This window comes from Trematomus bernacchii, unplaced genomic scaffold (genome assembly GCF_902827165.1).
Source record: "Trematomus bernacchii unplaced genomic scaffold, fTreBer1.1, whole genome shotgun sequence".
Lineage (NCBI taxonomy): Eukaryota > Metazoa > Chordata > Actinopteri > Perciformes > Nototheniidae > Trematomus > Trematomus bernacchii.
Genome location: NW_022987668.1, coordinates 4,713,812 through 4,738,195, shown reverse-complemented (window position 1 = coordinate 4,738,195; position 24,384 = coordinate 4,713,812). Strand labels below are relative to the sequence as shown.

Genomic DNA, 24,384 nt, shown 5'->3' with positions numbered 1-24,384 from the left:
TTTGCCAACACTGCTGTAAATTATAAGCAGAAACAGGACAGGAATGGTGACTCCAAAAAGGCACATTTAATAAAGTAAATGACAGAGAAATACGAATGTACAGCTTGTCCAGTGGTTTAAAGTAAATAAGTACATTTACTCAAGTACTTAAGTACAATTCTGAGAGACTTTTTACTTTACTCGAGTCTGTAAAGTAACTAAAGGTACAAAACAAATGTAGTGGAGTAAAAGTACACAATTAACCTCCTGAACTGTAGTGGGGTAGAAGTACAAAGTAGCAACACAAAATGGAAGTACTCAAGTACAGTGCAAGTATCTCAAATGTGGTTTATATACATAAGTAGTTTAGGTCGTTTAGGTTTGCTGTAACTCTCACAGGAGTGAACAGTTCCTTCAATGCTTTATCCAGTTCTCTTTAAACATCCATGACCGTTACTTTTGTTCACCTAAAAGTTATCTAAAGTAATTTTAACTTGTTAGCCATCAGTTGTTGACACATCCGGGACATTCGTTTAGCTTTAGCTGCGTTGACGAGCCGTTGACGAACCGTTAAAGAACCGTTGACAAACTGTTTAAGAAACGTTGACGAATCGTTAAATAACCGTTGACGACGAGCCGTTATTCAATGTTGTACCTGTTGATGCTTCATTTCTCAAAAACATCGATCCAAATAATACATTTTGGTGGTTCATTGTTGTATAAACACAACAAACCAGGAGCGGGGATCTTGAACGCTGTGTCAGCCAAGTAACGTAACTGAAAAAACGTGACGTCAGCTGGTTATCAGTTGTTGACACATCCGGGAGATTAGTTTAAACTGCGTCATAGGAGTAGCTAGCTATATTCAAGCTAACGTCAAAGTTAACAAGCTAACCAACTTTATGTACAGTAGGTTCAATATTAATGTCATTCTAGGTTACTTATTGAGCCATTGATTGACTTAAAATGAGTTTAGACACACTCTTTGAGCAAATCCTTGTCACTGAACAGCAGTTAACTGAACAGACTCAAAGACTAAAGGAAGGTATGTTTGTTTTTCTACTTGAATTTCGGACAGAAAAATATGCTATAGCCAGGGTTCTTACGGTCATTAAAAACCTGGGAAAGTAATGGAAATGTAACTAAAGTTGCATCAAATATAATTTATATTTGATCTAATCGCCAAAATAGTAATACTATAATGATAATAAATACTGTATTGTATAGTAATGAAACGTAAAATGGCATTTAACTGACGAGGTATTTTGCTGGTGAGAGATTTTAGTTGCTTTAGCCTGTAGAAGCTACTAAGCCTACTATTTGATTTGTTTTGGATTTGTTCCTGTTCCATGTTAAAATAAACAATTTTCAGTGGTACCGTTATTTATTTGGTCATGGAAAATTAGGTAAAGGTCATGGAGAAGTAATTGAAAATCATTTGTAAAAAAGTGTATGAACCCTGTATAGCTAAAGCTAAGTATGAGGACTTCATTGCTACAGTACCTAGCTATGTTAGCAATATAAACATTAGCCATCCTCTTATAATTATAATTAATATATATCAGGTTTTACTCGGTTCAACCAATCACAAAAACTGTCAAAAAAACTAATTTCGATCTGGGATTAAGTACTTTGATTGATTTAAAATATCCAGATTTGTTATTCACAATATTCATAAATGCTGCAACTAACACATTGTAGTGATCACTGATTAATACACTGGGTTACATAATCCAATCATGGAACTACAGGTTGGGGGTATTGTTTCCGCACGGACATATATGTTGTTGGTATATACTGTGTCCTCCTTCCTTTCGCTTTCTCTTGTCTTCCCGGGCTGCGACCCGACAACATGTGCGTTTCTGCTGCTCATTAAAGCTAACTTCGTACCTTCGATGCACCGCCTCCGACTCCCTTCTCTCGGCACTACAACATCTTATTTTTCAAACTAAATTATTTTGTCTATTTTCTTTTATCAATTATGTAATCATTTAGTCTATACATTTAAATGTAATGTGACATTCAAACATACTTATTTTGTGAAATGTAGCTCAGTGCATGTGAGTGTTTTGCTGCATGCTATCGGCTAATCAGTAATCTTTATTTCAGTTAAAGTGGCCATTATCAGATACAATGAGAAGATAAAGAGCGCCACTGAGAAGAATGAAAAGACTAATGAGGAACTGGAGACAAAGGTGAGTTTATTTTCCTTATTTTAAGATCATGTAAGTAAGAGTGTCATTAACAATGTGTCATGATGCAGTGTGTAAGGAGCTGACTTATACATCATTTGATATATTAATGATTCAGCAGGCTGTTGGAATTAATACCAAAGCTAATGGATGTCTGAGATGCACACCTTTTTAACATGCTTTGATTGTTTTTCTATCAGTTTTAACAGGATTACCTGAATATTAACCATAGGTTTTTACCAATTTCCACATTTTTCCCAGTGAGCCAGTGTCAGTAAATGGTGACTATTCCTTTCTGATGGAAATGGTGATTTATGACAGAACACAGCCTTATACTCATGTACATGGTGAAATATGATTTAGTTTGACCTTGAATTGTGCCTGTAGATAGACTACAGTAAATGTTCATATGGGCTTATTGAGTAAGGAACAGTAACATGATGAGTAATTGGTTAATATGTTACTATTGTGTTTGTTTTCTAAGGAGCAGCATCAATAATGCCACTGTTCATTTAATTTTGTAATCTGGTATAGTGTAAAAATAAAAACCTTGAGGCAGCACACAGTCTCAGTAGCATCAACACTTTAGGAAGTGCATATTGGCGTATTGATGAACTGATCTCCTTTATGATTTAAAACACCTAATCCCTGCCATTCATTTTATCAACGGTACAAATTGCAAGTGCCGATGCGAAATCAATGGTTAATTTCCACCGGATAACATTAGAGAAACCTTTTAGCTTGTGTGAAATGTGATGTCGGAAGGCCGGCTTGTTGACCTCTCAGAAATATGGCAAACTTCTTCCTGTGGACATCCGATCAGAAGAGCCAATCAGACAGTTTGCTGAATTACAACCCCATGTTATCGCCTGAGAACACGGGACACGGATACCTTTTCTTACCCCATAGAGAGGGATATTGAGAGTGTTTACATCGTGCCGATATGCAGGGTGTGTTTACAGCACAGTGTGTTTACAGCCGTCATGATGTAACGTCTTACAGTTTATGAGAGCTGGCTTAAGATAATTACAGTGTTTAGAAAACTTGGAAGTTGATAGTGCTTGCTGAAAATGTACTGTGCTCAGTATAAAGAACAATAAACTCACCGCCTTGACAGATCCGGCTGCAGACTGAAAACTGTACAGAAAGTCAGGCCTCAGACATGTTTAAAAACATCCTATATAATATGGCAATTATCTTTTTTCATTTAGGCTGGATCCCATAATCACACAATGGAAAGTTTACAAGAACATTTGAAAGCGAATATATATGAATAGTAAAAGAAATGTATACACCCAGGTTACATGCCACCTCATTCAATATACAGCACAACGATTGTTCCAGCTGTTGCCGATCTTAGTACTTTAATTCCATCTAATTGTCCTCCTGTGGGATCATTAACATTTCAGAATCATCAGAATCTGAATCGGTTTTATTGCCAAGTAGGTTTACTGTTCACATACAAGGAATTTGCTTTGGTATATATGGTGCATACAAAGAAAAAAACAATGTTAAGACTATTGCTACTCATAGAAAATAAAGACGGTATTAACACAAAATGAAATGTGAGAAAGTGAGTACAGTAAAATATGACAAATACTTTATTCAAAGTGGAGAGCTGTGCTGATTCAAAAAGAGGTAGCGTGGAGCAGAAAATGTGCAACAATATTAAAAAGAACAACATGTTTTTCTGGGGTGGATAATAGTCAGCGGGGGTCCCAGGCCATGTTAAGTATTCACTCTCAGTACACTCTTTTTTGTCAGAAAGTCAGGCCTCAGACATCTTTTAAAAAACATCCTACATAATTTTTATTCTCTGTCATAATATGGGCAATTGTCTTTATTCTTTTAGGCTGGATCCCATAATCACACAATGGAAAGTTTACAAGAAAGTATCAAAGCAAATATATATCTATAGAAAAAGAAATGTATACACCCAGGTTTTAGAATAAATCAAAGAAAAGGGTCATTTTTCAAAGTGATTGTTCAAGCTGCTGTCTATCCTAAAACTTTAATTTAATCTCATTTAGCCTCCTGTGGGATCACTTACTTTTCTCCACATGTAAAGTATCTGTTATGTATTTACTCTCTGTACATTTCTCATGTGTCTGCGCTCCAGGCTCAGCAGTTGTCTGCGATGCGGCTGCAGCGCGACCTGATGAAGAAAAGTGAAGTCCAGATGTTGAAGCAGATCCAGGAGCTGCTCGGCCAGAAGAGCCGACTCACAGAACAGCTCGTGGGTTAAAGCCTGAATCAATGTTTACATCATATTGGTTCTGTGTAATGTGAAGAGCTCGGTTAACCATTTTTATGTTGGAACATCTGCTTTTTGACTTATTTAGCTGAGCTCTATTAACTACATAACAGAGCTTCTGTGCCTAATGTGTCCGAGTAGCTACAAGGACTTTGATTACATATTCTTGCTTCAACTTATGTTTGTATATGTATTTATTTTATTCTAATATAGATGCAACTGTGTCAAAACGTAATTTACCCCCAGGATTACTAAAGTATTTCGATTGATTGATTTCAAATATTCAGATGTGGAATTCACAATATTCATAACTGCTGCAACTAAAACATTTTTTTCAAACCAAATGATTTTGTCTATTCCTTTTTTTAAATAGTTCTTTAATCATTTACTCTATAAAAAAGTCAAATAATCAAGAATCGGAATATATATTTTTTTTATCCCGGGAAAAAGTGGTTTTGTCACAGTTATATATATATATATATATATATATATATATATATAGATATAATCAAGTATAGTTACAAATGTCCAATAAAGACAAATAAAAAGTAATAAAAAGGTTAAAATAAAGTGTTTTTGTAAACATTAGAAATTAAAGTTAAACATTTCCAATTAAATACATATATTTTAGTGAGGAAAATATATTAAAAAAAAAGGTAAAATAATACATTAAACTCTTGTCTTTGATTTTAATATTTTCTTTTAGCCTCAATAACATTAGCAGTAGTTGTAGTAGTAGTAGAAGTAGTAGCAGTAGTAGCAGTATTAGTAGCAGTACTAGTAGCAGTAGAAGTAGTAGTAGCAATAGTAGTAGCAGTAGTATAAGTAGTAGCAGTAGCAGTAGCAGTATTAGTAGCAGTACTAGTAGCAGTAGCAGTAGAAGTAGTAGTAGCAGTAGCAGTAGTAGTAGCAGTAGTAGAAGTAGTAGCCGTAGCAGTACTAGTAGCAGTAGCAGTAGAAGTAGTAGTAGTAGCAGTAATAGTAGCAGTAGTAGTAGCAGTAATAGTAGCAGTAGTAGTTGCAGTAGTAGCAGTAGTATTAGTAGCAGTACTAGTAGCAGTAGCAGTAGAAGTAGTTGTAGTTGTAGCAGTAGTAGTAGTAGTTGCAGTAGTAGCAGCAGTAGCAGTAGTAGCAGTAGCAGTACTAGTAGCAGTAGTAGTAGCAGTAGCAGTAGTTGTAGCAGTAGTAGTAGTAGTTGCAGTAGCAGTAGTAGCAGTAGTAGTTGCAGTAGTAGTTGCAGTAGTAGCAGTAGCAGTAGAAGTAGTAGCAGTAGTTGCAGTAGTAGCAGTAGCAGTAGCAGTAGAAGTAGTAGTAGCAGTAGTATTAGTAGCAGTACTAGTAGCAGTAGAAGTAGTTGTAGTTGTAGCAGTAGTAGTAGCAGTAGTAGCAGTAGCAGTAGCAGTAGTAGTAGCAGTAGCAGTAGTAGTAGCAGTAGCAGTAGTAGTAGCAGTAGCAGTAGTAGTAGCAGTAGCAGTAGTAGCAGTAGCAGTAGTAGTAGCAGTAGTAGTAGCAGTAGCAGTAGCAGTAGTAGTAGCAGTAGCAGTAGTAGCAGTAGCAGTAGTAGTAGTAGCAGTAGCAGTAGCAGTAGTAGTAGTAGTAGTAGTAGCAGTAGCAGTAGTAGCAGTAGCAGTAGTAGTAGTTGTAGTAGTAGTAGCAGTAGTAGTAGTAGTTGCAGTAGTAGCAGTAGCAGTAGCAGTAGCAGTAGCAGTAGTAGTAGCAGTAGCAGTAGTAGTATCACATCCAGCTGTAATGATATTATTGTTGGAAGCATTTCCTTTAATCTGTGTTTTCATACCAGGCCAAGATAAAGTGGGAGTGTAAGGAAGAAGAGAAAAACTTCCTCGAAGAGATCTCGAGGTTTAACGGCGACTTCAGTCTCTGCGGGAACAGAGGCGTAGTTTCTGAGAAACAAACACACACCGAGAGGCTGAACCTGCAGAGGGAGGAGGACGCCGTGAACACAGGTGGGAAAACACATGTTAGATAATGCAGATGTGACCTTCACTGCTCATTTCAACACTTTGATGTATACAAGTGGTCATAAGAAAGTGAAAAATGCTGATGGTTCAAAGTCAACATTTATAATTATAATTACACAATCAACAGACACATTTATACATATGCACACATTAACACATAAATACAAGCACAACAATCAATACATACAAAATAACAGTCACTTCAATAACCAACGTTACTGACGTGAGGAATAGATGGTGGTTCGAGAATGATATCAAAACTAATATCAGTAATGAGATAGTTTTGAGAACAACACAAGCGGTGTTTTTGAAGTTTAAATGGGTGTTATTATAATTGAATCTTTAGAATCAGCAATAAATATTATGCAGTGTTATCAGAAAATGCTGTCACAGTGATTTTAAAGTATAATATATTTTAAAGCCTAGTAACTTTTAATCAGAAATTGTTTTTATTAGTTTTACAAGATCATGAATAAAGCTCGCATAATTACAAAAGAGAACCATTGTGATTTATTTTTGGGCTCAAGGGAACATTGTTTTTGATTGTTTGTACAGTTAAAGTGAATTAAAAAAATGCTCTTGTTGCATTATCTAAAAAATACAAAGTTTTCTAAATTCTATGTTAAGTTCGGCCCCTCTGGTGCTTTTCACTCGATCATTGTCCAGTTTGAAATAGTCTTTTCTCCCCTAACTTCCAGAGATGGATCTGATGAGCCGTAGGAACCGACACATGAGCTCTTTGCAGGAGGAGAAGAGAGTGCTGCTGCTCAAAGTGCAGAGCCTGGAAAATGTTCAGAAAGGTGAACGCTGAAAGGTTATTATTGTGTTAGATGATGTGCTTCTGAAAGAGGGAGAGAGAGAGATTTAAACTGCTGCAATTTTCACCCCAGCAACTGACAAGCTGACAGGTTTATTTTTCTGAAACACGCTTTACAAGCCCCTTTGTTTGTTTCATTCACTCAGTTTTTTTTCTTCTTCTGTTTGACAGATATCAGAGCTAGACACAAAAAGGAGTAAGCCAGAAAAACAGCAGCAAAGTCAGCCATACAGTTGTAGGCAGTTGGACCGTATCTTTAGACCAGATTGTGAACATTAATATGTTTCTGGTTCTATGGGCGGCTCATTTTCTTAAAAAATCTGTATTAAAGGAGCTTTACTCACATATAGAGTATGCATTCTCAGCTGGAAGCTATCAATGCTCCAGATAGGTGATTTTTGTGTATGATTTATTATTATTAAAGGGGCCGTATTATGTCTGTTTGAGGTCATCCCTCTCCTGTAGTGTGTTCTATCGGTTTTTGTGCATGTAAATGGTCTGCAAAGGCTAAAATCCCAAAGTTAACATCTCTAAGCGGTTGACCAATCACAACAGAGCCGGCCTGCTAACCAATCAGAGCAGACTGGGTTCTGGTTTCTGACAGAGGGTGAAAAGAGGTGCTGCAGCACAGGCAGTATGAGAAAAATAAAGAGTTTTTTGAACATTAAAGCATGGAGACATGTAGAGACACTACATACTGATATACACCTGAACATCAGCAGGAGAGGACTCTTTAAAGTAGAGACACTACATACTGATATACACCTGAACATCAGCAGGAGAGGACTCTTTAAAGTAGAGACACTAAATACTGATATACACCTGAACATCAGCAGGAGAGGACTCTTTAAAGTAGAGACACTACATACTGATATACACCTGAACATCAGCAGGAGAGGACTCTTTAAAGTAGAGACACTACATACTGATATACACCTGAACATCAGCAGGAGAGGACTCTTTAAAGTAGAGACACTACATACTGATATACACCTGAACATCAGCAGGAGAGGACTCTTTAAAGTAGAGACACTACATACTGATATACACCTGAACATCAGCAGGAGAGGACTCTTTAAAGTAGAGACACTACATACTGATATACACCTGAACATCAGCAGGAGAGGACTCTTTAAAGTAAGACACTACATACTGATATACACCTGAACATCAGCAGGAGAGGACTCTTTAAAGTAGAGACCTACACACTGATATACACCTGAACATCAGCAGGAGAGGACTCTTTAAAGTAGAGGGACACTACATACTGATATACACCCTGAACATCAGCAGGAGAGGACTCTTTAAAGTAGAGACACTACATACTGATATACACCTGAACATCAGCAGGAGAGGACTCTTTAAAGTAGAGACACTACATACTGATATACACCTTATAAAAGACCATATCCTCTTTTCCTGCAGACCTGGACCTCCAGCTGAGTGAAGCTGAAGCGATGACGGAGTCTCTGAGAGCCGAGGGACTGTTTGTCAGTCAGAAGCCTCTCACTGACAACACCTGTCTCAGGTGAGTGGCATCAACTGAGAGAAGTTCATATGTTTGGACACAGATTCCAGTAAATCACTTCCATTATGTCAAAGAAATATAATCCATATGAGACTCAAACGAGTGAACAGCTGCAGGGAAGTAAAAATGAAACACTGAGGAGTAAAATGGAACAAAACAATGTAAACACAGCAGTAAACCGTTTAGCATCTCATACAAAAATGTAATTCACAGGGGCTTCCGTATATTTAAACTATTCCTGGCTGAGCAGATGGGATGTTTAATTAGTTTTAGAGGCCTGTCTGTAGGTTTGGTGCACAACAACTGAAATCCTCTTCTCACCAGGGTTTCTTTAACATAACTGACTGAAATGAAGTAGACGCACTGTTAGAGCCAGTATTTTGACTTTATAAGAAAGGCCACCTAATTGTGACGTCTGTAGTCAACACACTATAAAAGGATTTCAATTCCCACGGCGCCTGCTCTAAAGTGGCAGTGATGGGCAGCAACCTGGCGGCGGGGGGTGTGTGTGTCTCTACAGAAGGTCCAGTTGTGATAGACACGGTTCGCCACGAATTACACATATGATGTTTGTCAATCTTAAAAAATAATTTCCATGTCAAAAAAGTCACAGTTTGTCGTAAAACTATTGAAATATAAGACTATGAAAATACGCAACTAGAAAGACTACAAATCCCAGAGTCCCGGTCCCGCATGCTGGCTCTTAGGAACCGACTAACTCCCCTTGTGTGTATGTACAGCTCTCAACATGCCCAGACTTGGAGTGATTTTCACCTCTTTTAATACTTTCCGCCTCATTCTGAAAGAAAGAAGTGAGATGTGCCAACGTGACGGCCGTCTTGGTGTGTGGTGCGAGACGGGAGATGTAGTTCATTGAGCGGTTTCACACAAAAAAAGTGTTACTTCACAGTTTTACGACACATTTTTATTTTTTTAACTTGCAAAATTATCTTTTAAATTGACAAACATCATGTGTGTAATTCGTGGCACAATTCAAACGGGATCGAAAGATAATCTTTCTCTCTCCATTGACTTTAATACATACCCATGGAGGTCCCCCGGAAGGGGAGGGACTTCGCCTCTCTATAATGTTAAAAAGTAATCTACTTTTTTTTTAATGAATTTTTTTAAGTGCCTTTATTCCAGAGAGGGTGTTACATCAAGAGATAGAGAGAAAGACATTGCCTGAAAACTTCTGCGGGCTCTGGTTTCGAACCCACCTACTAGCTACTGTAGTGACAACTCCTGTCATTTATTGCATCTCTGCGTGAATGATTAGATAATTTCACCTAAATTAAATCAAATGAAATGATGTTGATGGTTAAATCAGCTTCACATGTAGTTCTACTGAGTTCTGAACTTGCCATTTAGATCTCTAAAGGCCTTGGGGCTATGTTGTTTGATTGAATTAAACACAATATATGCACTCCACTATGCTGTTGTAGTATTTACTGTATCTGAAGCTCTTAATATGATTGCTCATATTTCAAGCCATCTTTTTCCCGGCCCCTTGCTTTGGATCATTTTCATCAACCGGGCCCCATTCCAAACTAATTGAATAGCCCTGATCTAAACCATCGGAGGCCAAGCAACTCTTCAAACTGTAAGTAATATAAAGGAAAGGAAACGAGTTAAAACATGTCTGTTTAAGGCGTCTAGTGGCTTGATAGATAAACAAGGAAGGAAGCCACGACACGCACTTTTAGCTGAAGCCACAGCTGTGTGATGCTAAAAACACTTGCAAAGGACCAGCGGAGAATCACAGTGTTACCAACACAGCAGTCTGCGGGCTCATTAGATAGAAGGTGTTATTTACTAAGAGCTAAACCGAGTCATACTGAGAGAAAGTGCTGAATGGAGCGGCTGTGATTCTCCTGCTGGCTGCTGTCCAACTGGAAGTGTAAATAACAGCATTAAGACCATTTGGCTTAATTAAGGCTCTGATGTGTAATGTGTTTCATTCAAGTGGGAAGACATAAACAGACTGATGTGATGGATGAAGGGAGGAGAAAGGAATGAGGGGCAGAGAGTTGAGCTTTTAGATTTATATCATTCATTTCCCCCTGGGATTAATAAAGTATGTTGATTGATTTCAAATATTCAGATGCGTGGAAGTCACAATATTCAAAAGTGCTGCAACTACCAAATGATTGTGTCTATTACTTTTTTGAATCATTTAGTCTATCAAATGTAAAATCAGATCCGAATATATATATTTTTAATCCCGAGGAAATTTGGTTTTGTCACAGTTGCCTCATTTTAGAAGAAAATATGAATACAAATATTTATATTTAAAGGAGACCTATCATGCAAAATGCACTTTTGTACGTCTTTTATACATGAATATGTGTCCCCGGTGTTCCAGGGAACTCACCAAGTGTCAGAAAACACAACCCTCTCTATTTTCCTCCATACCCAAATCTCTAAAAAAGGGGCTGCAACGGATCTGATAAAAACTGATCCAGATTTGAACACTGTCCTGACGTCAGGACGGTGGCGCTACGGCTATTGGGCCAACTCCACCAATCAGGAGGAGACAGCCACGGCCATTGCCGTTCGAAAGCGCTGGAGACGCTGTAGTACATATGCCAGGCCTGTAGATGGTGCTGTTCTCACTGAATCAGCCCTTGCTAAAACAGAGCTAAAAAATGTCAAATTGAGCGAAATGAGGCATGGATAAAATGCATGATCTGTTTGGTATTTTGAAAAAAAAAAAGTATAAATATGCCGTATATAGGTATGGTCCTATACTATATTATTCAAATATAGCATGATAGGTCCACTTTAAGCAATAGCTCACGACAGGCCGTGGCATATGGTCATTATATCACAGTTAAGGGGCGTGGTTCGGCCCGACGCGAAGCGGATGCAGCATTGTGCAGCCACTGAAAAACTGTCCAGCATCAGTAGCATGGCTTACGTGGTTACTTGTATAGGCTGAGGTTGTTCTAGGCTGTTGCTTGGCGTGGCGAGAATATTGCTCCACTTTCTCCGGTCCCCGAGATTCGGCTTCCAGTAGCTTTGGAGAGAGCTTTCGCACCTGTGGCCACTAACGGTCATCATGTCTCTGCTTTGTTTCAAGACCCACATCAGAAAGCTTTTGAATGGGGGTACTTTTCCAGTTGGTCTACCTGCTCTGCATGTCGCTCTGCATGTCGCTCTGCATGTCGCTCTGCATGTCGCTCTGCATGTCGTCAATTAACAGTTGTAACGGTTGTAGCTTTTTCTCAGACGCGGAGGGATACTGACTTGTTGTGAAAAGTAACTACAATTCTACCCGTGGTATACGCTCATTATATCACGGCTAAGAACCAATCAGATTGCTTGATTTGACTTGTCCGTTTTATAAAAGTAAGTATAGTTACAAATGTCCAATAAAGATCAAATAAAATGTGACTTAATTAAGGCTTTGATTGTCAACAAGTGGGAAGACATAAACAGAAACTAATGTGATGGATGAAGGGAGGAGAAAGGAATGAGGGGCAGAGCTTTTATATTCATATGTATATTATATGCATATTGTTTTATGAGATCTTTTGATATTGCATGAGTTGTATTTCCTGGTTTTATTGGCTTTGCATATGATCTTGTGATATTGCGACAATCCAGCCGTTGTGCAGGGTCTCTTAGCATTTAATTTATTTATTCACAAGGCACCAAAATAATCTATAGGAAGCTTGAGACAATAAAAACACAAGTGTTGCTTTAGGCGCTTTTTAACGACAGACAAAGACATTTCTTAGCCTGATTCAAATCATTCTCATACTCCTAAAACCTTTCTGTTAAAGGGCCCATGTCATGGCCATTTCCACTGATCATAATTACATTGTTGAGGTATACTAAAATAGATTTATACTGTGCAATTTTCCAAACTCACATTGGTTTCGCATACAGCATCTCTGTCAAGCATGTGTATTCAGCAGTATTCACTCTCTCCACTAAACGACTCGTTGGAGCTCTTGCCCCCCCCCTCCCTGTGAGCCTAGTGTGCTCCGATTGGTCAGCTCGGCCACTCTGTTCTGATTAGTCAACCACCAGAGAGGCTGCGCCCATGTCTAAACGGCTGCTCTCAGCCGAACATCAGTCTTATCATGGCGTATATTTTATATACATATATATATTTTTAACTGTTGTTATAGAAGAGTGTGACGGCCCCAGGGCCTTTGTCTTACGATGGGGTGGAGCTGAAGAGGCTAATCAGCGCGATCACGGACACCTGGCCGGAGCCGAGGTGCTAGCCAGCTGCCGGGAGTCACACGGCAGCCTCTCTCCCTCCAAGCAGCACAGCAATCCTCTTCCCTGACCACGTATCTCTGCATTTACCACAATAAATGTGCCGTGGTTTTGTAAACTTGTGTATGTCTCCTTGTCTTTCCGTTGTGGCCTTCCGAGTGTGGATCTATCTAATCAATCTAATGAACAGCTTGTCAGCTAATATGCTAACCTAGCTTTGTTTACCTTGGTAGCTAACGTTAGCTCGGAGGAACGGCAACTATAATGTAGAGTAATAAAACTACTATGAACAAAAGCTAGTGGTTCATATTAGGCTAGCAATAACGTGTTTATAATTGCAATGTTATACGGGTAGTCTGCTACGTTCGGTCATACATTGTAACGGTCATGAATGCATTGTTTTGCGCTAGCATACAGCTAGCCTCGTAGCTATACATGCAGTATATGTACTGTCACAATGTACGGTAAATCACCCGGAGTATACTGTATGAGTATTCCATGTGTGTGACTGCAGACATTCTCCTGCCATGACAAACATGTAAGGCCATCTGCTGACATTGTAGTTGATATATTTAAACGCTAGCAACGTAGCATCACAAAAATGTTTTTCCGACCAAAGCTAGCTCTAGCTCCGTGTGTTAGATCGGTTGCATACACGCTACGCCAGCTATAATGTAATTACGTTTCGCGACTGACCGGACGGCAAATCACCCGGAGTATACTGTCAATAGGTATTTTGTGTGTATGAGATACATGTATGCAAGGCCATCTGCTGATATTAGAGTTGATATATGGAAACTCTAGCAACTTAGTTAGCACAGTTAGCACTGTGTCAATGGCTTAGCAGTCCAACACAGTTTACACATTTAAACAGTCTTGTTTGATAAATACACAAATAACAATGCAAACTTACAGGTTGTATACCCGGATCTTCCCCTGCTCCAAACGGTCCAAACAAGCTGTGCATATCCGGCCTCAAACTGGGCAATGTTTTGGAAGCTTTCGTCTGTGAAATGCCGGTTCTTCGAACCTCTGGAGGAGGAACACGCCGCTGCTGGTGTGGCCATAGCTCTTCGGGATTGGTCCATTTCGTTCCGGGTACCGCATGACATCAGGCGGTACCCGGAAGAATCAAATGGGCAGTGACGTATCTCCAACGAGGCGTTTTGGGGAAGTATTTTCTGTGTTAGAGTTTTACTCGCTACAGGGTGTACTTTGAGGGTTTTGACTCTGCACACCGTTTACATGCATAAAAACCTTCATAACACAAGGGGACGGGTAATAACCGGAAAAGCATGACATGGGAGCTTTAATATGCACTAATTCATTCTGGTTATTTGTCAAACCATCAGTATCTGTGGAGAAGAGCAGCTTACAGCATATTCTTTCTTTTTCTAAAACAGTTATTTCGTCACAAATCCTGACGGTGTGAATTGAAACTAGTTTATTAAATGGCAGTAAATCTATTTTCGAAGCTGCACCTAAGACTGTTGCGAGCGAACACTGATTTCTAAGCAATTTAGAAATTAAGGTCAATATAATTACAAACCATTTAAACCTTTGTGTGCAAAAACTGAACCTGTAAAGGCACGTGTCTGCTCATCACAGTGGGCTATTAACTAATGGGAGAATATGAATGAAGGATGTCCATCGTGTTTCTCCACAAAGACACTTCCTTTATTTAATGAAAGACCGGAGATCAATAGTGTTCCAGGAAGGAAGGGTCATTGTTATTGCTGATGCCTCTACTTTGGATAATTTCTTCTATTCAATACCAGAAGAGAAGTGATTAACATTCCCCAAACCTGTCTACATGATGAGGGTTACACAGCTAGTTTTTAAAGAGTCCTCTCTTGCTGATGTTCAGGTGTATATCAGCATGTAGTGTCTCTACTTTAAAAAGTCCTCTCCTGCTGATGTTCAGGTGTATATCAGTATGTAGTGTCTCTACTTTAAAGAGTCCTCTCCTGCTGATGTTCAGGTGTATATCAGTATGTAGTGTGTCTACTTTAAAGAGTCCTCTCCTGCTGATGTCCAGGTGTATATCAGTATGTAGTGTCTCTACTTTAAAGAGTCCTCTCCTGTTGATGTTCAGGTGTATATCAGTGTGTAGTGTCTCCACTTTAAAGAGTCCTCTCCTGCTGATGTTCAGGTGTATATCAGTATGTAGTGTCTCTACTTTAAAGAGTCCTCTCCTGCTGATGTTCAGGTGTATATCAGTATGTAGTGTGTCTACTTTAAAGAGTCCTCTCCTGCTGATGTTCAGGTGTATATCAGTATGTAGTGTCTCTACTTAAAGAGTCCTCGTCCTGCTGATGTTCAGGTGTATATCAGTATGTAGTGTCTCTACTTTAAAGAGTTCTCTCCTGCTGATGTTCAGGTGTATATCAGTATGTAGTGTCTCTACTTTAAAGAGTCCTCTCCTGCTGATGTTCAGGTGTATATCAGTATGTAGTGTCTCTACTTTAAAGAGTCCTCTCTTGCTGATGTTCAGGTGTATATCAGTATGTAGTGTCTCTACTTTAAAGAGTCCTCTCCTGCTGAGGTTCAGGTGTATATCAGTATGTAGTGTCTCTACTTTAAAGAGTTCTCTCCTGCTGATGTTCAGGTGTATATCAGTATGTAGTGTCTCTACTTTAAAGAGTCCTCTCTTGCTGATGTTCAGGTGTATATCAGTATGTAGTGTCTCTACTTAAAGAGTCCTCTCCTGCTGATGTTCAGGTGTATATCAGTATGTAGTGTCTCTACTTTAAAGAGTTTCTCTCCTTCTGATGTTCAGGTGTATATCAGTATGTAGTGTCTCTACTTTAAAGAGTCCTCTCCTGCTGATGTTCAGGTGTATATCAGTATGTAGTGTCTCTACTTTAAAGAGTTCTCTCCTGCTGATGTTCAGGTGTATATCAGTATGTAGTGTCTCTACTTTAAAGAGTCCTCTCTGCTGATGTTCAGGTGTATATCAGTATGTAGTGTCCTCTACTTTAAAGAGTCCTCTCCTGCTGATGTTCAGGTGTATATCAGTATGTAGTGTCTCTACTTTAAAGAGTCCCTCCTGCTGATGTTCAGGTGTATATCAGTATGTAGTGTCTCTACTTTAAAGAGTCCTCTCCTGCTGATGTTCAGGTGTATATCAGTATGTAGTGTCTCTACTTTAAAGAGTTCTCTCCTGCTGATGTTCAGGTGTATATCAGTATGTAGTGTCTCTACTTTAAGAGTCCTCTCCTGCTGATGTTCAGGTGTATATCAGTATGTAGTGTCTCTACTTTAAAGAGTTCTCCTCCTGCTGATGTTCAGGTGAATATCAGTATGTAGTGTCTCTACTTTAAAGAGTCCTCTCCTGCTGATGTTCAGGTGTTATAATCAGTATGTAGTGTCTCTACTTTAAAGAGTCCTCTCCTGACTGATGTTCAGGTGGATATCAGTATGTAGTGTCTCTACTTTAAAGATTCCTCTCCTGCTGATGTTCAGGTGTATATCAGTATGTATGTATCTAACTAGGGGTGTCTCGTAATAAAGAGTTCCTCCTCTTGCTGATGTTCAGGTGTATATCAGTATGTAGTTGTCTCTACTTTAAAGAGTCCTCTCCTGCTGATGTTCAGGTTGTATATCAGTATGTAGTGTCTCTACTTTAAAGAGTTCTCTCCTGCTGATGTTCAGGTGTATATCAGTATGTAGTGTCTCTACTTTAAGAGTCCTCTCCTGCTGATGTTCAGGTGTATATCAGTATGTAGTGTCTCTACTTTAAAGAGTCTCTCCTGCTGATGTTCAGGTGTATATCAGTATGTAGTGTCTCTACTTTAAAGAGTCCTCTCCTGCTGAGGTTCAGGTGTATATCAGTATGTAGTGTCTCTACTTTAAAGAGTTCTCTCCTGCTGATGTTCAGGTGTATATCAGTATGTAGTGTCTCTACTTTAAAGAGTCCTCTCCTGCTGATGTTAAGGTGTATATCAGTATGTAGTGTCTCTACTTTAAAGAGTTCCTCTCCTGCTGATGTTCAGGTGTATATCAGTATGTAGTGGTCTCTACTTTAAAGAGCTCCTCTCCTGCTGATGTTCAGGTGTATATCAGTATGTAGTGTCTCTACTTTAAAGAGTTCTTCTCTCCTGCTGATGTTCAGGTGTATATCAGTATGTAGTGTCTCTACTTAAAGAGTCCTCTCTTGCTGATGTTCAGGTGTATATCAGTATGTTAAGTGGCTCTCCTGTGATGTTCAGGTGTATATCAGTATGTAGTGTCTCTGCTTTAAAGAGTCCTCTCCTGCTGATGTTCAGGTGTATATCAGTATGTAGTGTCTCTACTTTAAAGAGTGCTCTCCTGCTGATGTTCAGGTGTATATCAGTATGTAGTGTCTCTACTTTAAAGAGTCCTCTCCTGTTGATGTTCAGGTGTATATCAGTGTGTAGTGTCTCCACTTTAAAGAGTCCTCTCCTGCTGATGTTCAGGTGTATATCAGTATGTAGTGTCTCTACTTTAAAGAGTCCTCTCCTGCTGATGTTCAGGTGTATATCAGTATGTAGTGTCTCTACTTTAAAGAGTCCTCTTCTGCTGATGTTCAGGTATATATCAGTATGTAGTGTCTCTACTTTAAAGAGTCCTCTCCTGTTGATGTTCAGGTGTATATCAGTATGTAGTCTCTACTTTAAAGAGTCCTCTCCTGCTGATGTTCAGGTGTATATCAGTATGTAGTGTCTCTACTTTAAAGAGTCCTCTCCGCTGCGAGTTCAGGTGTGTATATCAGTATGTAGTGTCTCTAACTTTTAAAGAGTTCTCTCCTGCTGATGTTCAGGTGTATATCAGATGTAGTGTCTCTACTTTAAAGAGTCCTCTCCTGCTGATGTTCAGGTGTATATCAGTATGTAGTGTCTCTACTTTTAAAGAGTCCTCTCCTGCTGATGTTCAGGTGTATATCAGTATGTAGTGTCTCTACTTTAGAAGAGTCCTCTCCTGCTGATGTTCAGGTGTATATCAGTATGTAGTGTCTCTACTTAAAGAGTCCTCTCCTGCTTGATGTTCAGGTGTATATCAGTATGTAGTGTCTCTACTTTAAAGATTCCTCTCCTGCTGATGTTCAGGGTATATCAGTATGTAGTGTCTCTACTTTAAAGAGTCCTCTCCTGCTGATGTTCAGGTGTATATCAGTATGTAGTGTCTCTACTTTAAAGAGTCCCTCTCCTGCTGATGTTCAGGTGTATATCAGTATGTAGTGTCTCTACTTTAAAGAGTCCTCTCCTGCTGATGTTCAGGTGTATATCAGTATGTAGTGTCTCTACTTTAAAGAGTCCTCTCCTGCTGATGTTCAGGTGTATATTTAAGCAATAGCTCACGACAGGCCGTGGTATATGTATTAAATGTTCTATAGATATAGCAATCACCTCTATATCTTGAACTCTTTAATCCATGGTAATCACGTCTTAAAAAAATCTGATATTGAGAAACCCCTTTTCTTACATCAGTATACTCTCCTCATCAAATCAAATCAAACTTTATTTGTATAGCCCAATATCACACAACACGTTAGTGGGCTTTTCAGATTAAAATCAACATTGTATATGATGGAGTGACAGCAAAATGAGAAGACAATATAGTATCATCTTTCTCATTCTCCGTCCTTTCCTTCCTCCCCATGTTCTGCTCATGTCTCTCCTCTGAGTTCCCCCCCCCCCTCTTTCCTCCCCTAGCATCGCCCTAAATCATGCATGTTGGAAGCATGTCGTGCTCATCCTTCAGCTTCATTAAACATACGAGGTCCTTCATTACTGGCGGGCTTATTAGCCTGAGGAAGTGCTGAGGAAGAGTCTTCTGAGGGAGGGCGTCCTCTCACTCATTCTTATGATCATCCATTCTGAGCCGAAGCCATCAATCCCGTCTGCAGCCTCCCTTTAAAACGCATATTTAACTCCGCGCTTATTGATTGTTTGAAATTGAATGCGTGTCAATTTGAGTGAGTGCTACAGTCATTTAAAAAGTGTTCAGTGTGCAAAACAGGCAGAGCATCGTTCACTGTGGCACAGCACAGAGAGAGACACCTGGAATATCCTCTCGCTGTGCCTGATTTAGGAGTTATATGTATTTTCTGGTGTGTCGGATTTTCCTCATTGATATATTACTGCTGCATTAGTCCTGAAGGCTCATTTGAGGATGTCTTTGCTCTGCAGAAATGTGATATTAAACGACAGAAACCACTGATATCCGAAAAGCTGGGTGTCTTTCGGTTGGAAACATCATTCTGCTCGCCTTTTAAGATAAGATATTTTATTAATCCCAATTTGGGAAAAACATGTTTTGTTGCAGCAGCATAAAACAAAACAAGGCATTGCACAACTTAAAAGATTATAAATAAACAATTCTAAAATAGAAACATCTCAAAATAGAAATAAACCAGCATTTGAGAGTGAGAGAAATATACAGATGATGACCGTGAAGATAACAAATCAATAAACTGTCTGACAAATAAAAACACACATTGAAATCTGATCTTCCACAGAGAAGTGTGATGTTTTAAAACAGGGCTTTGTGTTTGTCTTCAGACTGTGAAAACTGCAATGCTGTGTTATTGTTTCATTAACTTCCAATAAAAGAGATATAGAGGTATCTTGTCTCGGTATATAGATCCTTCCAACACCTGGCAGAACCGTACAATCACAGCCAAGAGATCAAATATATGTTTTATTTTTCCAATAAAAGCAATCTCGACTGAGTATTCAATTGCATGTTTTTTTTAATAAAGTATAGTGTGAGAGCAGACAATGTTAAAGATTGTTTTTATTCTGTTTTTAGTCCGTGGAAAAGGACATTTTCTTTTGTGGTGTTGCAAACAAAGTGTCCTCTATAGCTGTTTTACAGCCTCTTGCTGTGGTCCTGGATCATAAGTCCTGGATGGATATCCTCGTGGATTCATCTTCTTATTATAGACTCATGCATTTCCAAACATTCGGTCTACCTACGCTGTAAAATGTATTATCTCTTCGATTTACACACGGCATCTATTGCACGTCTGTCCGTCCTGGGAGAGGGATCCCTCCTCTGTTGCTCTCCCTGAGGTTTCTCCCATGTTCCTTTAAACTCTGGGGTTTCTCTGGAAGTGTTTCCTTGTACGATGTGAGGGTCTAAGGACAGAGGGTGTCGTATTGTCATACTGATATTCTGTACAAACTGTGAAGTCCTCTGAGACAAATGTAACATTTGTGATATTGAGCTATATAAATAAACATTGATTGATTGATTTTACATGGCTTTTGTTAAGGCATTACCTGGTTCAGTCCTTGTTTATTTAAGAATGAAACAGAGGTATGATATGCATTTGAAATAGGATATCTTTACCAGAGGAGATATTGTTCCCCAAGTACCGACTAGCTGGTGTGTCACAAAGGTTACATAATGATGTTTGAAGAAGGATGAACAAGTGTTCGCCAAACATCATCAAGTCTCTACTTCCTGTGAGCTTGCAGTAACTTGTAGTGTACAACAAATCAAATCAGTGTGAACATTAACGTCGAACAACTCTTTGTCTGATGTGGGAGTTTTCTAAGGCCCCGTCCACACGGAGATGAAACTGATTTTGAACCGAAGTCGATTTAAAAAAAGTCTTCCGTTCACACGAAACCGCTCGAGACGCTGTAGTACATATGCCGGGCCTGTAAGTGGCGCTGTACTTCCGCCACAAAATACACCAAAAGCAGCGAAGAAGACCCCCCGAACATTGCTGATGGTTGGGGGCGTGTGGTGCAGTGGGTTGTGCGTTGGTGTTCGGATCAGGGTCACAGGTTCAAACCACACTGCAGTCAGCATGTCGTTGTGTCCCTGCGACACTTCACCCCAAATTGCTCCTGTGGGGATTGGCCACAGTATTGAGTATGTTAGTCGCTTTGGATAAAAGCGTCTAACATGTAATGTAATGTTGTGGTAGAGGAGCTGTAGATTTTGCACTAAAATCTGTATCATGGTCAGTAGCATCTGGAGCACGAACGCAAACCTGTGATCCGCCATTGTTGTTGTGGTTGGCGAAACGCATCAGCAATGACGCAGGTGACGCAGGGGTGAGCAGGAGAGGCGGGGCTATGGCATCATCGATTCAGGAAAGGGTTGTATAGGGCGTACACACGGAGCCGCAAGCGTGTCGTCTCCAGACTTACCCACTTTGGGAACTGGTTTCAAAATGTATCGGTTTCGGGCTCCGAAGCCGCGGCTCCGTTTCGGCCTCGTGTAGAGAGAACTTTAGCGGATACAACTGAAATTGTCTCCGTGTGGACGGGGCCTAAATGTCTAAATAATCCAGAGTATTTCCAGTCATGTTGATTTAGTCCATGTAAATAAAGGTGTGAATTCCTGCTGTTTACATCTGAAAACATCAAACAAGTCATGTACATTTTCAGGGAAATGTGTTGATATAAAACCCAACACTTATTCTACTAAGTTGGGATAGTGTATATTGTGCATGAGCTTCTTTCCTTTGTTTCCTTAAGCCACATTTTAAACAGACATTTCGAATGCGTTATCTTTCAATGTATTAGTTTTACTCACAGTTGTGATTTGACTTGTTTGGTTTCTGAAGCTGCATTGATATTATGGGACTCGTGGTTAATAAAAAAAAAAATATTTTCACACACATTCAAATAAGGAAATAGGCCTTTGCAAGAGTCGAACGAAAGGCACAACTCAAATAAGTTGATAAACAAACAAATTTAGATGGTCTTTATTTTTATTATGTTGTGCATCATATCATTTAAAGGTAATAAACTGTGTCTTTGTGGTGTCTTCCACACATATCTGTGTCTCTTAAATGCTAGCACCATGGGATTTGTAGTCTTTTATATTCCCTTGACACTGCTCAAAACTAGGAGACAATATGTGTCACAAAAACCATCATTGACATTCATCTTGATAGTGACAGAACATTGTTAAAGCCAGTTTTTGGGGTCTTAGAAAGTATTAAAAGTTCATAAATCAATGTAGCGAAAATGAATGCTATTAAAAAGTATTAAAGGGCATTTTCCAAGGTATTACATGTTGTAGCTAGTTTCCAATAAGTATATAAATTGTCCAAAGATGTTGTATTCTACAGTGTGCCTGAATGTAATCATTGCGTAGGTGTGTAGTGTGATTCTGTGTAGTTTATTTATGGCATCCCGTTGGATTTGACGTCATCTGAACAGGACATCGCACGCTCACTGCTTGATAGCGCGCGAAGGTCCGTTTACGCCGGTTGTTAAGCAACATCGTTATGGGGAAATGCAAGTTTGCGTCCAAATGGTTGGAAGATAAGGAGGAAGGACAATCAATACTGAATATAGTCAATGTGAGGTAAAGTGCGTCGCCAAGGTAACCGGTTAAAACTCGAAGTGGCGATGAGGTCTTAAAATGTATGGAAAGGGTCCAAAGATCCAAAAATACTTAAAGTTCCAAAAATACCGTAAATTCCAAAAATACTTAAAGTTCCAAAAATACTTAAAGATCCAAAAATACGTAAAGTTCCAAAAATACTTAAAGTTCCAAAAATACCGTAATTCCAAAAATACTTAAAGTTCCAAATATACTTAAAGTTCCAAAAATACTTAAAGTTCCAAAAATACCGTAAATTCCCCAAATACTTAAAGATCCAAAAGTACCGCAAATGGTTGGAAGATAAGGAGGAAGGACAATCAATACTGTATATAGTAAATGTGAGGTAAAGTGTGTCGCCAATGTAACCGGTTAAAACTCGAAGTGGCGATGAGGTCTTAAAATGTATGGAAAGGGTCTTAAAAAAGGTCTTAAAAGGTCTTACATGTGACTTCAGGATTCCTGCATATACCCTGCTTCCACATTTGTAGTCTTTTATATTCCCTTGACTACAGAGGTCAACACTATGTGACAATATTTGGCCTTGTCACAAAGACAAACTGGCATTCTGTCACGATCACCATGAATACCAGCGTGCAAGATACAGTAGGTTTCAGTTTAATTGAAATGTTTTCTTGTCAGTGGTAAAACACAAAAGCTCTAGTATAGTGAAGCAAAGAAAACGCATCAATACGTTGATATGTAGAAACGAAACCGCTGATGCTTTCTTTAAACATCCATTTCATGTTTATTTGTATTTCTATTCTTTCCTCTCCAGCGCTCCTTCACTTGCTCACATGTGTTTCATTTGTTTAGGCTGAGGCAGGAGCTGGAGATGCATAAAGAAGGAGAGCTGGAGCTTCTGAGAGAGGCTCTACGATCAGAGATACACTTCCTGAAGTCGGTAAGAAAGCCTCTCTACAAAGCTTATAACTGTTTAAGATTGAACAAAGTTATTCACACCCTCCCAGAATCACACAGCATTATGTGCATGTCACACCACGATCTTTCAAGCACATGTGTAGCACATCATTAGTCATTTTGAAATACACACTATGGGAAAAGGAAGTTCAGAACTCATTCATATTCATCCTATTTCTTCTCTCCTTTGTTGGGGGTTTTTCTTTCAGCAGAAGCTGGACAGCAGCCAGGGGAGCGAGCCGCGATGAGGATGATGATACAGGTTATATTGGTTCTTCTGGTAAAACAAACATGAATATGAATAGACAGGAGTTAAGGGAAGAAAAAGGACGGGAAGGAACAAACACAGAGATAATAAACCGTAATAAGTTACATGAAAAGAGCAAATTCCTTTCTGTGCATGACCTCAGGGTTGAAACCGGTTTCTTTTCCAAGCTTTTATACAATGTGCCGCTCTGTTTATACCTTTGGTTTTATAATAAATATTCCTTTTTACATGCAATTTATTGGAACATGACTAACAAATAAATAAGGGAGGTGTTCCTAAAGTGGTGGTATACTGCCCTCAGGTGGACAAAGTGTAACATTGCTATACACACTGGATTTAAATAGCATGTCAACATTGAATTTAATCCAAAAGAGCATGATAGGAAAAGGCAACCAACATTATACTTTCTGATTAATTTAATCAAATTACTGATATGGTATTTAGGGTAAAAAAACCTTTTAAATATGCTGTAAAATTAAAGCCAACACTATTTTTTAATTTCAATCAATAATCTGGCTAGAGAAGTTAACACTTTAAAGGGGACCTATCATGCAAAATGCACTTTTTGATGTATTTTATACATAAAGATGTGTCCCCGGTGTGTCAGAAAATAAAACCCTCTCTCTTTTCCTCCGTACCCAAATCTCTAAAAACGGGGCTACAACGGAGCTGATCCAGATTTGCGTCCGATATGACGTAATATCTGAAATGTGGACCCACGGCCCTATCAGAAACGTTGCTATCAGAAACAATGCCCGACTGTTTTGGACGTAATATGGTCGGTGTTTACATTAGCATCGCTAACACTCAGAGCTAACCTGTACTGGAGAGCATGTGTGTGAAGAAGCAGGAAATAAAAAGGAACTCACCTTGTGGTATAACCGGCAAGAGAGAAAGC

General features: G+C 39.1%; 1 protein-coding gene across 2 annotated transcripts; it reads left to right on the top strand.

Moving 5' to 3' along the window:
* Positions 1–844: 844 nt before the first annotated feature.
* On the top strand, positions 845–23,720 carry ccdc172 (coiled-coil domain containing 172). Of its 2 annotated transcripts, none has more exons than XM_034135921.1 (8): positions 845–1,024; positions 2,089–2,174; positions 4,291–4,407; positions 6,224–6,389; positions 7,103–7,204; positions 8,647–8,749; positions 23,114–23,201; positions 23,431–23,720. In XM_034135921.1, the coding sequence occupies exons 1-8, from the start codon at positions 946–948 to the stop codon at positions 23,464–23,466; spliced, it is 777 nt and encodes a 258-aa protein (XP_033991812.1). In that variant the 5' UTR covers positions 845–945; the 3' UTR covers positions 23,467–23,720. The 2 variants fall into 2 exon arrangements, with proteins under 2 accessions (XP_033991812.1, XP_033991811.1); XM_034135920.1 differs by having other exon boundaries at positions 23,428–23,720.
* Positions 23,721–24,384: the final 664 nt, after the last annotated feature.